The sequence below is a fragment of the Eupeodes corollae genome, chromosome 2, assembly GCF_945859685.1.
Source record: "Eupeodes corollae chromosome 2, idEupCoro1.1, whole genome shotgun sequence".
Classification (NCBI taxonomy): Eukaryota; Metazoa; Arthropoda; class Insecta; order Diptera; family Syrphidae; genus Eupeodes; species Eupeodes corollae.
In genome coordinates this window covers 133,790,189-133,806,525 of record NC_079148.1, presented here as the reverse complement: position 1 = coordinate 133,806,525, position 16,337 = coordinate 133,790,189, and the positions used below count along the sequence as shown (strand labels likewise).

Genomic DNA, 16,337 nt, shown 5'->3' with positions numbered 1-16,337 from the left:
TAATATTTATTTATAAATTCTTACATATTGTAGGGTTCTTTCAAGCCAAAATTGTATTATAAAAGAGATTATGGAGTCACAATAACTGAATGGGGTAAGAAATTTGGTAGAAATGTAAATTGTCCACGAAAACCACGGTTTCTAGTAGAACCAAGTTCTGCAAACAAAATACCAAATTAAAACATTTACAAAATTTCAAAGAATTAAAACAATTTGGAATCATTATTCTACTTTCGTGCCTACACTCAATTTATGAGTCGCAGTTAGTCAAAAAATAGTAATTTGAAACTATACAAGTCCAAAATTCAATTGCAGCACTTTATCAAGATTTAAAACAAATATTCTTTAAACTAAACACAATTCCTGGAAAAAATAAATAAAAAAACAAATTAGGCTGGGATGCGACCCACACTGATAACTTCTCATCCCGTCTGTCCATTTGTCTTGCTTAAAAGTTTCTCTATATGTACTCGTATCAATTTTTACCAAATTTGCGTACTATTTTTTGTAGATTTTATTTTTTTTGAAAAAACGGACTGTTGGATTTTAGTACAAAAATTACTGAATATTGAAAACAATATTTTCTGTGAAATAAAATAAGTTTGAAGCCAATATTTTGAATTTTTGAAAAGATATTTGAGAAAATCAATATTTACCAACTTTTGTTAAATTTTTTTTAGGTTTTTAATTTTTTGTACAAAAAACTGTCAATTACATTTTTTTCAAAATTTTACTGGATGTTAACAACAATATTTTTTGAAAGACAAAATTAGTTTAAAGTCAATATCTACAATGTTTGAAAAGATATTTGAGTCGAAAATCAATTTTTACCAACTTTTGTAAAATTTTTTTTAATTTTTTCATTTTTTGTAAAAAATTGTCAATTCGATTTTTCTCAAAATTTTGTCAAATGTCAAAAACATTATTCTTCGTTGCACAAAATTGTTTTGGAGATGAAATCATATTTTAGTCGTAAAATTTTGGAGGTGACAAATTTTTTTTCAGTTTTTTTGATTTATGAAAAAAACCGTAAAATTGATTTTTTTTTTTAAAATATACTTCTTTGATGTCACGTTACAATATATTATACAAAATTTAGTTCAAGTCTCTAGCGTTTTTGGTTCGTAAGATATTTAGAGTCAACCAAAATGTTCACCTTTTTTTAAACTACTATTGTAAAAAAACCACCCACTTAATTTTCTTGAGAGCCCTTTCTGCATCTTTCTACCTTTTTATCTGTATAACAAAATTTATTTGAAATCGATATCTCTTCTGGTTCTTGAGCTATGGACGACGAAAGAAACGTCACGAATGTACGTACAGACGCACGCACATATGTACATCTTTCTAAAATCTTTTATTTCGTATCTAAGGACCTTGAAACGTTGAGAAATGTCAAAATTTTCAATTGGACAAGTCGGACCCATTACAATAACTTCCTATGGGAAGTTAAAAATATTTGTATAGTGTAAACTTCTTTAGAAAATTTAACTTTTAACTTTAACTTTTTTATTCACACAAAATTTTCAAAGAAATTGATTTTTAAAAATACTAAGCCCGTTTTTGAAAAGAAACAAATAATTAGAAACTGATTTTTTCAAAATTGTCAATAGTCGACTACTTTTATGATGTAAAATTTCAACATCTTAATATAAATTGGACAGAGTGTGAGCCAAGTTTGTTTGGAAAAAGATTACAGAACATACTTTTGGCTTTCAAACCAACGTTGCCGTTGTATTTTCATACTTGTTTTCAATTTTAGATAATTTTTCCAAAATTGTACCTATTTCTTAAAGGGGTGTATATGATTGCATTTGGTACCTCTACAAAAACAAAATCTTGGCAGAAAAATTATCGTACTCGTGCCGCAGAATTACGAAGTGCAAAATCCAAAACCATAAAATCCCAGAATTTCGAAAATATATAATCTCTAGAACCCAATTGACCTGAATCCCAAAAATTAAAAATATAGCAGTTAAAAAGTTGAACACTACAAAAACTTCAAAATCCAAAGTTACTTGTGATAGTCTTGTCTAAAAAACTTTTTGTGGCCATTACTATGGAAACCGATAAAAAATGGTTTCAACGGGATGGCACTACGTGCTACACAGCTCAAGACACATTCGATATTCCGAGCGAGCACTTTTATGGCAAGTAATCTTGCGACGCTTCAGGTGACTTAAATTGGCCACTAAAAACGTGTGATTTGACCCGTTTAGTGTTTTCCTTGTGGGGCTTTCTTAACTTGCAGGTCTATGTGAATAAGCTGTAAACCTAAGCGGCTCTCAAAAACAATTTGAGAGCAAAAAAATAACCTTGAAGTGTTAAATTGCACTGGCCCATGTCTTGATATGACACACTCATCAAACAAACTCTTGAATAAATCGATTCTAACGCGTGCTGTTTGAATTGTTTTACCACTCTGTTAAGACCACACGTCGTCAAAATCCATATCTCCCAATCAGGACAAAAATAAGCTCTATAACGCCAGCCGCTTGGCGACATTCACTAAACAGTTATTTTCTGTGAATTCATCAAGCAAATGTGAATTTCTCCCGACCAGTAATGCATATTTACGTAGTGCCCGTGGAGTGATGGTGAGTGCATAGGGCTATCATGCAAAAGATCGTGGGTCCAATCCCTGCTTGTGCCACCTAAGGTTTTTTTTTTGTATCGGGTAGCTCCTTTTGCGAGGAACTGACAAATCCTCTAATGGCAGTTCTTGTCATAAAAAGTGCTTTCTCCAAATAGCAGTTCGAAGTCAGCAAAAAGATGCAGAAAGGGCTCTCAAGAAAATTTCGTGGTTTTTTTTTTGACCACAGCAGTTTAAAAAAAAGATGAAAATTGTGGTTAACCCTGAATATCTCATGAACCAACAACGCTAGTAACTTGAATTAAATTTTATATAATATATTTCAAACTTTTTTTATTTTACAGTTATTTGAGATATTTAGGAGTTTTTTTTTATAAAACTCCAACAGTTCGTTTTTTCATAAAAAAATAAAATCTACAAAAAATAGTACAAAATTTGGTGAAAATTGATGTTCGGTTCTTGATTACTTTCATTCATCGAATTTGTAAAAATTTAAGAAATGCTACTTAAATTCGTAGAAATTTGTTTTCGACTAAAAATGTATTTAATAAAAATATAGGTTGTTAAACTTAACTATTTCTTTACATGAAAAATATTGTTGGTAATTTTAAAATAATTTTAAGAATAATTCAACTAACAACTTTTCAAACCTAACTCTACAAGCTTTTAAGCAAGACAAATCGACAGACGGGATCGGAAGTTATCACTGGTCGCATCCCAGTCTCTTTTTTACAAAACCCTTTGAGCTTAAGAAACAGCTATAAGTTTGTGGTTGTTAATTTCGAATTCCGGTAATAATTATTTTATAAATTTTGTGTTTTCTAAATAAATTTACTGCGAAAACTCAGTGGTTCACAAGGACGTGTTCACAAATCGAAGTTGACTAGTCAAAATTGGAACCCTCGATATTGCACTCAAAAAATAAGTATTCTTATTCTTTATTATTTTTTAAAATCATTGTTTTTTGACATCTTTTAAATAAAATTGTGTCCCGATTTGTAAATAACTTTTTTACAAAATTTGTGCGTTTGCGTATTTTTGAAAAATGTGTTGATCTCTTTTTTTTTGTATTTTTATGCTTAGTAAGAAAAATATTAGTTCAATTAAAACTGCCAAAATTTTGAGATATTTGGATTGCATGTATTTAAAAATCTTAAATTTTGTACATAAAGTTCAAACTGTAAGCTTAAAAATGTAATTTTTATTTTTCAAACCCTTTTTGTTTGTGAGTAAAAAACGCATCCTTAGAACATGCCCTTAATTTCTTTAGTATGTATGGTAGTTTATTTCTTTGTCAACCATTTCCTCAAGAAACAACCGGTCTCTGGGTTAATTTGTGCACTTTAGTTATTTAGTAGATTCGAAAATTTCATTTTTAAACTTGAGTTATTTGAAGTTTAGATCTTGTTTACATATACCTAGGATGAGATTCACTTCAATAAAAACTATACATTGACAATGAATTAGTTATGTAGCTTTTTTGGATTTAACGAAAGAAAATAACTTCCAGGAACTACAAAAATGACACACATAACATTAATAATAAAACTAAATCGAAAGCTTGCGTCATATTTTTTTTTGTAAATCGTGATTGTTTTTTAAATCGATATAGGGACATATAAATAAAATTAAATATTTTCTGCTCTTATTGTCTTGGGGCTAATATTGTTTGATTCACCTTCATTATAATTTGAATTTAAGCCGATCACATCACATCACTTCCAAAGGTAGATATAATATAGTGTAATGTAACATTATTTTTTATTACACTCTCACCGATATTGAAAGCACGACTTACACGTAAGCGTAACACGTATCACGTATTTTCGATGGGTAATCTATATAATTAATATTCATGGATTATCACGTTCTGATTGGAAACAATAATTTTGATTGTAACATTTTTTTCTTTTAATGGAAATGAACAATAATTTTTGTTTCGTCATCATTATATTCACTTATACTTGTATTGTGAGTGCTTTTGCTTTCATTCAAATTGAAAAGAAAAACAACAAGAATTGTTATAAAGTTTAAACTTGGATAATAATGTTTGTATTCCATTCTAAGCTATCTGTTTAATGGAGTCTTGTCCATCTATGGTCTGGGGGTATATTTAACTTATTCTTCCTCAGAATGAAATTGTTTTCTTGCCATATTACAAAATCTTGTATAAAAATGCCTTAACTTTATTTATGGACTTATTACGTAATTTTTTTAACAGTATCTGGCTTTTAAATCTCTCTGGAAAAATAGGAATTTGTAATAAATTGCAATAAACCGATTTATCATCTACAATATACATAAATATTCTTTGATAAATCTCGAGGTCAAGTGAATGATGAGGAACGGTTTTTTTCAGAATACATATTTGAACTGATTAAAATATTTAGAAAAACCTTAATTTTATTTCATATTCAACACAAAAAAGCATGACTTGCAAAGCTTCTTTTATGAATTCTTCTATTTTAATTCCTTACCATTTTGTAAATTCTTGTATTTTTAATTCGCATGTGATTTTTATTTGCACATATTTTATAAAGCTTTTACGAGAAGCGACTCGAACGTTCGGGTTAAAGCGAACGTCTTTTACATCATTCATTTCCTGAATACCATTTCAATATTCACTTTAAAATTTTTTGGAAAATCGAAATTCACCCATCTTAGTTTTGCTCTATATTGGATTTCTCAAAGGTTCGCTTCAAGTCGAACGTTCGATTCGCTTCTCGTAATATGGGCTTTAACTTCTGTACTATCTGTAAATATTTTTAAGAGACCATGGGAATATTCAACAGGCAAGTTTATGCTTGGAAAAATGCATCAAAAAGATTGCATTGTCTCAAGTCAAAACTTTTGGTTTAACCTTCAAATATATTCGAGATGGTAATCAAAGCCCCATCAGTCAAAGGCATGTTAAGGTAATGTTTTAGAAGTTGTATTATTCATACAAATAGTAATTGAATTTCAAAAAAAAAAATACACAAATGAAAGTGAATTAGACAATTTAATGAACCCTGAGTTAGCAAGCTACATATGCAAATTCAGATAGTTACAAATTAAAGTACATATCAGACTTCTGTATAAACAATATCGTGGGAACTTTTGAATTGTTAGACAAAAAAAAATCCAGAAGCACATGGTCAATTGTTTTTACTTTCATGTTTTGTTTTGACTTAATTTACATTCGCATGGGAAAAAATTCTACAATAATAATAAAATTGTTGCGTTGAATTATTTGGAGTTCCCTCGAAACTAGACGATGATAAAAAAGACAGACAAAACATTAATTTTTTCATGATTTAAATATAAAGTTTAAGTATGTTTTGAGCTTGTTTTAAAGTTACAGACCAATTTAATTATTTTTGTATTGTTTTTGACTACAGTTTGTAACGATATGTCCACCTTATTTCAGAGGTTTTGGTTTATGACAATGTTTATAAATATAAAGCATCACTTCTGTATTAATTAATTAAAATTCCTAAGCATGAGGATCTACGTCGAGTATTTCCAGTGAAATAAGTTGTAAACACCTTCATATAAATATAATTTATTTTTAGAGACTCACAACGTAACGATTTAAATATTATATTTTAAAGAAGGTGGACACAATGGTGGATCCAGGGGGAAGGAGGGTCGTAGACCCCCCCTGGGAGATAATTTGTTTGCTTTTTCATAGGAATTCCCGTCAATTCGAAACTTCTCGTATTGCGTTAATGGATATGACCCCTTATATATTTTGAATTATTAACTTCCCATAGGAAGTTATTGTAATGGGTCGGATTTGTCAAATTGAAAATTTTGACATTTCTCGACGTTTCAAGGTCCCTAGAGTCGAAATAAAAGATTTTTAGAAAGATGTCTGTGCGTGCGTGTGTACGTACATTCGTACGTCCGTACGACCGTACGTTCGCGACGTTTTGTTCGTCCTCCATAGCTCAAGAACCAGAAGAGATATCGACTTCAAATAAATTTTGTTATACAGATAATAAGGCAGAAAGATGCAGAAAGGGCTATCATGAAAATTGCGTGGGTGGTTTTTTTACCATAGCAGTTTGAAAAAAAGGTGAAAATTTTGGTTAACCCTAAATATCTTACGAACCAAAAACGCTAGAGACTTGAATTAAATTTTATATAATACATTGTAATGTGATACCAAAGAAGTTTATTTTTTGAAAAAAAAATCCATTTAACGGTTTTTTTTTATAAATCAAAAAAACTGAAAAAGAAAATTTGTCACCTCCAAAATTTTACGACTTAAATATGATTTCATCTCCAAAACAATTTTGTGCAACGAAGAATAATGTTTTTGACATCTGATAAAATTTTGAGAACATCGAATTGACAGTTTTTTTTATAAAAAATAAAAATTTAAGAAAAACATTACTCAAAGTTGGTAAAAATTGAATATCGATTCAAATATCTTTTCAAAAACTTGAAATTAAGGCTTCAAACTAATTATATCTTATAAGAAAATATTGTTTTCAACATTCTGAAAAGTGTTGAGAAAAATCGAATTGACAGTTTTCTTACAAAAAATAAAAACGTAAAAAAAATTATAAAAGTTAGTAAAAAATTATTTTCGACTCGAATATCTTTTTAAAAATTGTAGATATTGGCTTTAAACTACTTTTATCTTTCAAAAAATAAAGTCTGTTGTTAACATTCAGTAAAATTTTGAAAAAAAATCGAATTAACAATTTTTGTAAAAAAAAATTAGAAAAATTTAACAAAAGTTGGTAAAAATTGATTTTCGACTCAAATATCTTTTCAAAAATTAAAAATATTGGCTTTAAACTTATTTTATTTCACAAAAAAAATATTGTTTTCGATATTCAGTAATTTTTATATAAAATTCAAAAAGTACGTTTTTTCATAAAAAATAAAATCTACAAAAAATAGTACGCAAATTTGGTAAAAATTGATACTTGTACAAACTTTTAGGCAAGACAAATCGACAGACGGGATGGGTTATCAGTGTGGGTCGCATCCCAGCCTCTTTTTTTTGTTTTGTTTTTGACTACAGTGGTACCCATGGCATGATGATTAGTGCGTTGGACTGTAATGATAGAGGTCTTGGGTTTGATCCCTGCCTATGCCATCTAAAGTCTTTTCACGAGTACTGCTTCTTGCGAGGAATTGACAAATTCTCCAAGAGTAACTATTGTCATGAAAAAGTGCTTTCTCAAAATTAGCCGTTCGGAGTCGGCATATAAACTGTAGGTCCCCTCCATTCCTGACAACATTACTCGTACACAGGAATGGTTGAGAGTTGTAAGTCACTAGGCCTTGGTTCTCAACGGACTGTCGCGCCACCTAATTTATTTTTATTTTATTTCGACTACAGTGGTTTATGATATGTCCAGTTGTCCACTTTATTTAATTAAAACTCCTTGGAATGTAATTAACGTCGTGTATTTCCAGTGAAATAAGTTGTAAATATCTTCACATAAATATAACTCCTTCTTTAGAGACTTAGAACATAACAGTTTAAAGATTATATTTTAACGAAGGTGGATATTTGAAACTTGAACATTATTTTTATCATAACTTTTATCAAAATTATAGAGTTCTTAAAATTTGTGTGAGTATTATTTCGCCCAAAATAAAAAAAAATCGCAAAGAAACCCAAAGCCAATGTCTTAACTTCCATTTTAAATACAAAAAAGCTCAAATTATTAGTTGTCATTTTTCCCAAACGAATTTTTAAATTTGAATTTGGGTTTTGTGACATAGGGGTTGGGCATTTTGGACATTGTTCCTGATTTTCTTATAATATACTGCAATCTGTTGGATAAGCGTTTAGCTGAAAATGTCCTTAATGTATTTAAGGCGCTGAATCTGAGTCCCGTTAACTGCTCCACTGCTACCTAATTCACCAAAGAGTCTAGTTCGCTACAAGATTTGTTGGTAAGGTTATGCTTTATAGCACTTGGTTTTTCCAAGCACGATTTACTTTTGTATGTTTGGATTAAGTTTTTCAGGTTGATCAACAATTTTTTCAATTCCGAAACTTCAAAAGCTTAAACACATCTGACTGATTTTGACTGCGTAGAATGGAACTCACTATCATATGCAAGATGTAAATGATCAAGTCAGGTTTTTACGTTATAATGTCAATCAGCTTTTTAAAAGGCGTGTTCCTATTAAAACCCTTCTCTTTAGGCATAAGGGTCCAACTTGGCTGAATAGCGACATCTCTGCTCTGATATCACGACGAGATGCCACCTACAGTCAATAGAGACGTTGCAACGTGGAGCACTTCCACAAATTGTATTGCAGACTGCGTAATCAAGTTGTCATAATGGTCAGAACGGCAAAAAGACTTTACTATGAAAATAAACTTGTTTTTTTAACCTTTGGCAAAAAATTATGGAAAAACCTGCGTAAAATTGGAATTGGCAAACAATCTAAAAAGCCTGTTGGTGACGTCGATTGTAATGTTCGCAACAAAAAGTTTACGTCCATACCCTTAAACGTTGCTTCACGCGTTTATTACCTTACTGAGGAGGAACCAACTGCTATCAACACCCCTGAGTTTATAAGAATACTAGAGGAAGGCATTGGAGAGGCAATAATATCGACTAAATCTAATGCTACTGGGCTAGACCAAATGAACCCTAAGTTCTTGAGACTACTGCTTCCGTATATACTGTGCTATATAACCTACATATTTAACAGCATATTGACTACTTCGGAGTTTCCTTTAGAATGGAAGAAGGCTAAGATTATTATCATACCCAAAAAGCAAACAGGTACTTCTGCAGAATTTCGGCCGATTGCCATTCTTCCGTTTCTTCGAAGGTGTTTGAAAAAACTATTTTGCGGCAGATCCAAAAATATCTTACAATCAACAATCTGTTAAGTACCTGTCAGTCTTGTTTTCGGCCTAAGCGCAGCTTACTTTTTGTAACTGATGAAATAAGAGTGTTAATGGACAGTGATCATGTTACATTGCTAACACTGTTAGATTATTCAAAGGCTTTTGATACTGTTAACCACTTAAACTTTGGTAGAAAGCTGCGAATTATCTTTGGGTTTTCTTTAGAGTCCTGTAAGCTTGTTCTTTCGTTTCTCAGCGGAAGGCAACGTAAATGAGTTACCACAAGTTGGAAAACATTGTTTAATTCATCTTTGTGCTGATGATGTGCAATTCCTGATAAGTCGACGTTTACGTTACCTTTAATGAACGAGGATCTAGTCCGCATTTCACAGTGGTCAAAAAAGAATAACCTCTGCTTTTAACCTGTCAAATCAGCACCCCTCCCCCATCTATCCCAAAAACTTTGACCTATACGGTTTAAACCTGTTGCAACTTGACGAAGAAACCATTGAATATGTTAGGACTGCTAGAAAATTAAGAGTAGTATTCAATCACACTCTAACTTGGGATGACCACCTTATTAGTACCATTCGAAGTCTCCACCTTCTTCTTCAAGTCACTCGAAATTTCATCCCGATCAAAACTAAACTGCTACTTGCTATTAGGCCCTTATTCTACCAATTGTGCTGTATGGGTGTGAAATCTTTTGTAAACTAGACTGTGTGACTAGCCGCAAATTGAATGTTACTTATAACATAATCTACGTCGTTATGATCACATATCCATTTTTGCGGAACGAATTTCTGGTTGTAGCCTAGACAGCTTAATAAACTTTCGCTCTCTGAGTTACCTGCAGGAAATCATCCAAACACAACATCCTGTTATTTATACAGTAAGCTGAATTTCCCTCATTCAACAGGGTCCTTTGCTTTTATATTACCAAATAATTGATGTTTAATTTCCTTTTCTTTATATAAATATGTAAATAGAAGTCTTAGGTTTATAATTTTTATTCGAATTCCGAAATTAATGTAAAGTCTTGTAACACTTTATAAGACTCTTGTCCTATCTTGTAAGCGATTTTTAAATAAATAAAATACAAATACATTACGATAATTATGATTTCTATCGTGTCTTATGTCTTATTACCCAAAGATATAAAACCCAAATCATAAAATGACATAAAGACAAAAAAGAGAAAAGTAGTAAAAAATATCACTAAGAAAACATCATAAAGCCCAAATGTCATATCACCAAAACCAAGTTTCAATGACATAACGCCTAAATTAAGAAACGTCATGACGTCCAAAAGATGTCGGTTAGTTTTAAGCGTTTTTGACGTTTCGATTTTTTAAGCGATCTGACATTTTTCCAGAATACCCAAATGTTGAAACACATGGCATGATAATACAATGTTTTGGATAAATAATGGACGATATGGTTTTGGAACCATTCATTCATATTTTTTTAGATACTTTTTATTACCATAACTATTTTAGACTTTGGCAACAGTAAACATTGAAATCCAGTTTTATTAAAAGAAAATTGTAAATGTGTAGAGTTTTAAACAAAACATTAAATATGAAATCGATATTTGGGCAACTGTCACTTTTGAAACTTCCAACTTTTGACATTTGACAAGTTGAAATACGTAATTACTTAAACCAGAACTCACTTGCTCAACAACGCATAAAGATTGTTAAAAATCATTACCAGATATTTGCAGTTTTGAAAGTACCATTTCTCGAAGAGATGATCACAATTAGCCACCGATAGTTTATAGTTTTAGGATTTAAAAATAAAGCTGCGAAATAACTTAAATTTTCAAAAATTTTAATGCCATGTAGTTTCTTAAAAAAGCTTTATTTTTTTCGAAAATCAGTAGAAGGTTTTTTTCAAGTCAATTTTTTGTATACACATTTTTTCAATTATTGTTTAGACATATGTTTGGTATTGAATTATTTAGTGTTTATAAATATGAGTTTTACATTTCTAATTCGTTAAAAAATGTAGACGAGTTGTTAAGGTATCCAATTTTGGAAAAAATATATTTTTTTAAAAATCAAAAACAAAAAGTTGAAATTTTTGGTCATCAAATACTTTGTTCAAAAAATATTTAAATCGGTTCATTAGTTCCAGAGAAATTCTGAGAACTTAATAACCATTCTATGGGGGTACTCTTTTGGAGCAATACAAAAATTACTTCAGGTGAAGTCAAGAAAAAAATTTGGAACAAATTTTATACAAATTTTTCAATTAGCTTTTGAGAAATTTAAAACTTTTATTTTTAAACCCTACATTTTTACAAAAAAAATTATTTTTTTTAAGGTGCTATAAGAAGAGTTTTTCTTAGAATTTTAGGGGAACCCATATTTGTATTTAGGAGAGTATTTTGAATGTTGCAAAATTAAAAAAATTGTTTCTTAGCATTAAATTATTATAATCTTAAATTCATTTTAGGTGTGCAGTATAGCGATCGGCGATGCATCATGGGGCACACCTGGCACTGGACAGTACCACATACAAACCGACGAAGGACCAGAAAGATACTTTCGGTTTCAAACTGACAATGGGCAATATCGAAAAGAAAAGCGGCTTCAAGATGGAACAGTTATAGGTAATTTTCTTCATTCCATTATTTACTCGTACATAAATACATAAGTATATGTTTGTTCTTTGAAGTTTTTACTTAAATTTGTTTCTTTTAAAGGAACTGATGCTTGGATCGATGCTGCTGGTTATCTTCGTCAGAAAGACTACATTGCAGATAGTAAAGGCTACCGAATACTTAAATCTAAGACTATTTATGTTGGACAAGGTCGTCCAATTGAGGTAACATCATATACAATTTGAACATCACCAATGTTTTCATTTAATTCACAAACATATGTTTTTATATATTCTAGGATGCTATCCGATCAATTAAAGGTGTTCCTGCACAATCTGGAATTCTCGTCGATCCGGGTCTTAATTATAATTCAAATAATTTAGCTCCAACTCCTCGAACTACACCAAAACCTGCCTACGTTTATCCTCCTACAACATCAACGACCACGACCACAACGACAACAACTCCAGCTCCTCCCACTCAGGGCTATTTAACACCCTCTCAAGCTGCCCTCATTCCTCCATCTCCATACCTAGGATACGATCATTATCCACAGCCAGAAGTGTTCATTCGACCAAATTCTCAACCCGTCGAGAGTAATATTGTACCTGAAACATACTACCTTCTGGGAAGTAGCAGTACCGAGAGAGTCCCACTTCCCTCTGACACTTTCCTGCCACCATTCGAGAACAGTCGACGAGTCAGACCAATAGGATCAGTCGCCTCTTCAACAACATCTCCCAGATCAGAGAATGACGCAGTGGAATACTCTCATACATCCACGGAAAACTACCCATCTGGATACTCCTACTCGAGTCCCAGACCCTTCTCCCCATCTTCCACGGAATCTCCTGAGCAGCCTTCAAGCAGCTCACAAGCTCCAGTGTCTTCGAATGACTACGATGATCCCTATAGTTTTAACTCGTACTCTTCATCGACTACCGAGAGACCATCTACAGACTACTCAACACCCTATGCAGACTTGCTGCCTCCGACAAAACGAAGAAGGCCAGCCTATGGCACGAGGATCCAGCCTCAGGTCTACAACAATAACCTTGGCAGTGGTTATGACGATCAGTATTCTCAGTATGACGGAGTTTCCGTTACCAAAAATGGCTTCCAATACTACCTGCCCCGGCAGTATCACGAAGAGGAGCAAGTAGCTCCACAAAAACGAGCCGGAAGTTTTGGCTACATAGACCCCTTCGGCATAAGACGCGTCATCTACTACAATGCTTCGCCCGAAAATGGGTTCGTTCACCGAAAAAATAATCGTTATGTCGGCTTCCATGCCACACCTTACGACCCACGACCCCTGTAATTTTTAACTTTAACTTAACATTATTAATAATTAATCTATACATTTATTTCACTATTTATTGATTCATTTGAATGGACTGAAGCCAAAGATGGCGGCATTCTTTAAGCATCCTGCCAAGCCAACTATGTGGATCAGAGAAAAACAAAAACAAAAATATTTTACTTATGAACTGTTGATATTATTTTAATTTTAAGGGCTCAGCTTCATTAAAAAAATCGAACAAAAAAAATTATAAACCTTCGCCTAACAATGTCTGTGTTACTATAGAAAATGAAAATATATATATTTTTAATTTATATAAGCTATAATTCTAACTTATTTTCAAATACATATTTTATTTGCTTTAAGTTTACGATCACGATCAAAATATCGGCTGATGGAAAAGATTGAAATTGTAACTGCCGAATAATTTTAAATGCAAGAAAATGACATCATTTTTTTTTTTAATTGTTTGTTTATTTGTTTTTAGAAATAGATAGCATTATTTTTTAGCACTTACACTATTAATTGATATTAATCTTGCCATATTAACAGATCAATAGTTGTTAAGTCATTTTAAAAAACAAAATCAAATTATTTAAGAAAAATTAAGTTCTCGATAAAAAAAATAAAGAAACAACAATCAAAACATACATTTCCTTCCTAATAATATTCATGTACTAAAATTTTACTTAAATATTTTTTACTAAACTGATAACTTAAAAAGAAACAAAAAATAATTAACAAAAATTAACATGACCCTGTAAAAGAAATTTTGTAATTTTTTCGCCAATAGACGTCCATTGGCGGATCTTATACCAGTTTAATGGACATCCGTTGCGAAGAAAACCAATTTGTGTATTATTAAATAAAGTTAAATTTAGATGTAAATAAAACATTAAACGAAACACGGTTTTTGAAGTTTTTTTTTATTGTTCTTGAGAAGGTGCGACAGACTTTTGAATTGTAAAAGTGTGAGATGTCCGTATTATATAGGGTCCAGAATAATAACAGGCAGATCCAATTTTCTGTCTTTTTTGTAGTAAACAACTTGAAACAAAACATCTTGTTTTTAAAACAACGATATTTTGTTCGAAATTGATATTTTTTTCAAAATCTTAGGTTATCGTACATAGGAAATACTTTCAGATTTTACGATAGTAAGAGTCAGTTTTTTCAGATGTTTTCGAACAGCATTTATGTGAAAAAAGAATAAACAACGTTTCATTAACAGGGTTTTTCAACAGGGACGCGTTTAATAGTAGAGCCATATTCCTTGCAGCTCCTTTGACATTTTTCTTTAGTACTGTTTCCCAACAACAAGTCAAATTATTTAAATTTAGTACCAAAATTCAATGGCCTCAACGTTAAGAACGCTACGTCCAATTCATGGTCGTCATAATCGTCCTAGCAGATCAACAGTTGAGCGTCTAGTGAACAAGTTTTAATCCAAAGGCACAGATACTATAAATAAACTTATCGTGAACACCTTCCGTTTAGGACTCATTTTACGGTGGTCCTACCCACAATATCGGAACCAAAAATAGTGATGGTCAATACCCCAGGATTGTACAAGTACTATCCCAGTACAATTTTGTAGTCACTCCTTGCTGAGGAGCGAGCCCTATCTAACAGCCACCACAATACTCCCACTAGGGGGCCTACCTTTCAGACAGGTGGAATCAGGTCACCCAGTGTATATGAAACACTAGAAACAACACCCAGGGCTGCTGTCTCCCGTGGTACCACAATATAGCTTCCGGTGGAGATTCGCAAGGCCCAAGGCCTGGCAGCATTTAATCCACAGGCACAGTGCAATATGTTCCGGTGCCAGTGAAACAAAGAAGTGCCCGTAGTGTTGAGACTAAAGCAGACGTTGAGGCTTAAGTTGCAGAGAGACCAAATGTGTCTCTCACACGTCCGTCGTTCTCAAGCGTTGGGAAACTCTGTGACGTCGTTGTGACGAATTTTACAAGAGTAAATTCACGCAAGAACTGAGGCCGCTTGACCACCATAAGCGTCGTATGTTCGTGAATTGGGCTGAGCAACAATTTGAAAATGATTCGGATTTTCATCGAAAAATCAACTTCAGGGATGAGGCTCATTTCTAGCGTAAAGAAACAAAATATGCGGTATTGGTCAGGCAGCAATTCACACGTTTTCCATTAGTCAACATTGCATCCCGAAAAAATTACTGGGCTGTACTTCTTTCGTGATAATCAAGACCGGCACAACATGGACTTTGTCAACATGTGGTTCCAACAGGACGGCGTCACATGCAACACAGCGAATGTCACAATCAATTTATTGTAAACCAAGTTTGGAGAAAGTGTTATCTCACGAAATGATCCAGTCGCTTGGCCACCTCGGTCGTGTGATTTGACGCCGTTCGACTATTTCTTGTGGGGCTACGTCAAGTCTATGGTCTATGGCAACAAGCCAGCTCAATTAATAAACCTTAAAAAATTGGGTTCAGCGTCTGGACTTCTGCAAGCGTGCACGTAGCGGCCATGCAAAAGAAATCAAGTTAAATACATAATGACATAAAACGTTCTTTCACAGGAATAAAGAATTTATTGATATCAAAAACAGTTTTTGTTTTATTAAAAAAAAACTTTTCTAGCGCTCTTATTGAAAACCCTGATAGTTTATATTTTCATAAATTTATTTAATATGTACGTTTCTTAAAAAAAAACTGAAGCTTAAGCTTCTAAGTCTTAGTGGTATGTTATGATGGTTTCTTAAAAGGTTTTCCAATAACGACTTGACAACTTCTTCAATCGGAGAAAGTCACGTACATATGTATGTAGCTCCTAACGGTCCCAAGTTCAAATTCTTGAGTCAACTTGATGTTGTACGTGCGCAAGCCAAGATCTTTAAGCAAAATAAAGGATATTTAATTGTTGATATGACTGATTTGGATATTTTTTTACCGACACCAGAATATTTTTGACATTTCGAACAATATCAGTCAATGAAAATGTAGACTCAAATTATTGTACTAAATTTTGTATTGTCA

General features: G+C 32.2%; 1 protein-coding gene across 1 annotated transcript in view; it reads left to right on the top strand.

Annotated features, from left to right (window-relative positions):
• LOC129945463 (uncharacterized) overlaps positions 1-14,226 on the top strand; it is a 47,665-nt gene extending 33,439 nt beyond the window's left edge. Inside the window, exons 2-4 of the mRNA XM_056055230.1 lie at positions 11,871-12,027; positions 12,121-12,242; positions 12,317-14,226. Of these exons, the coding sequence (XP_055911205.1) occupies positions 11,871-12,027; positions 12,121-12,242; positions 12,317-13,339 (1,302 nt within the window). The 3' untranslated portion in view covers positions 13,340-14,226. The remainder of the gene's footprint in view (positions 1-11,870; positions 12,028-12,120; positions 12,243-12,316) is intronic.
• Positions 14,227-16,337: the final 2,111 nt, after the last annotated feature.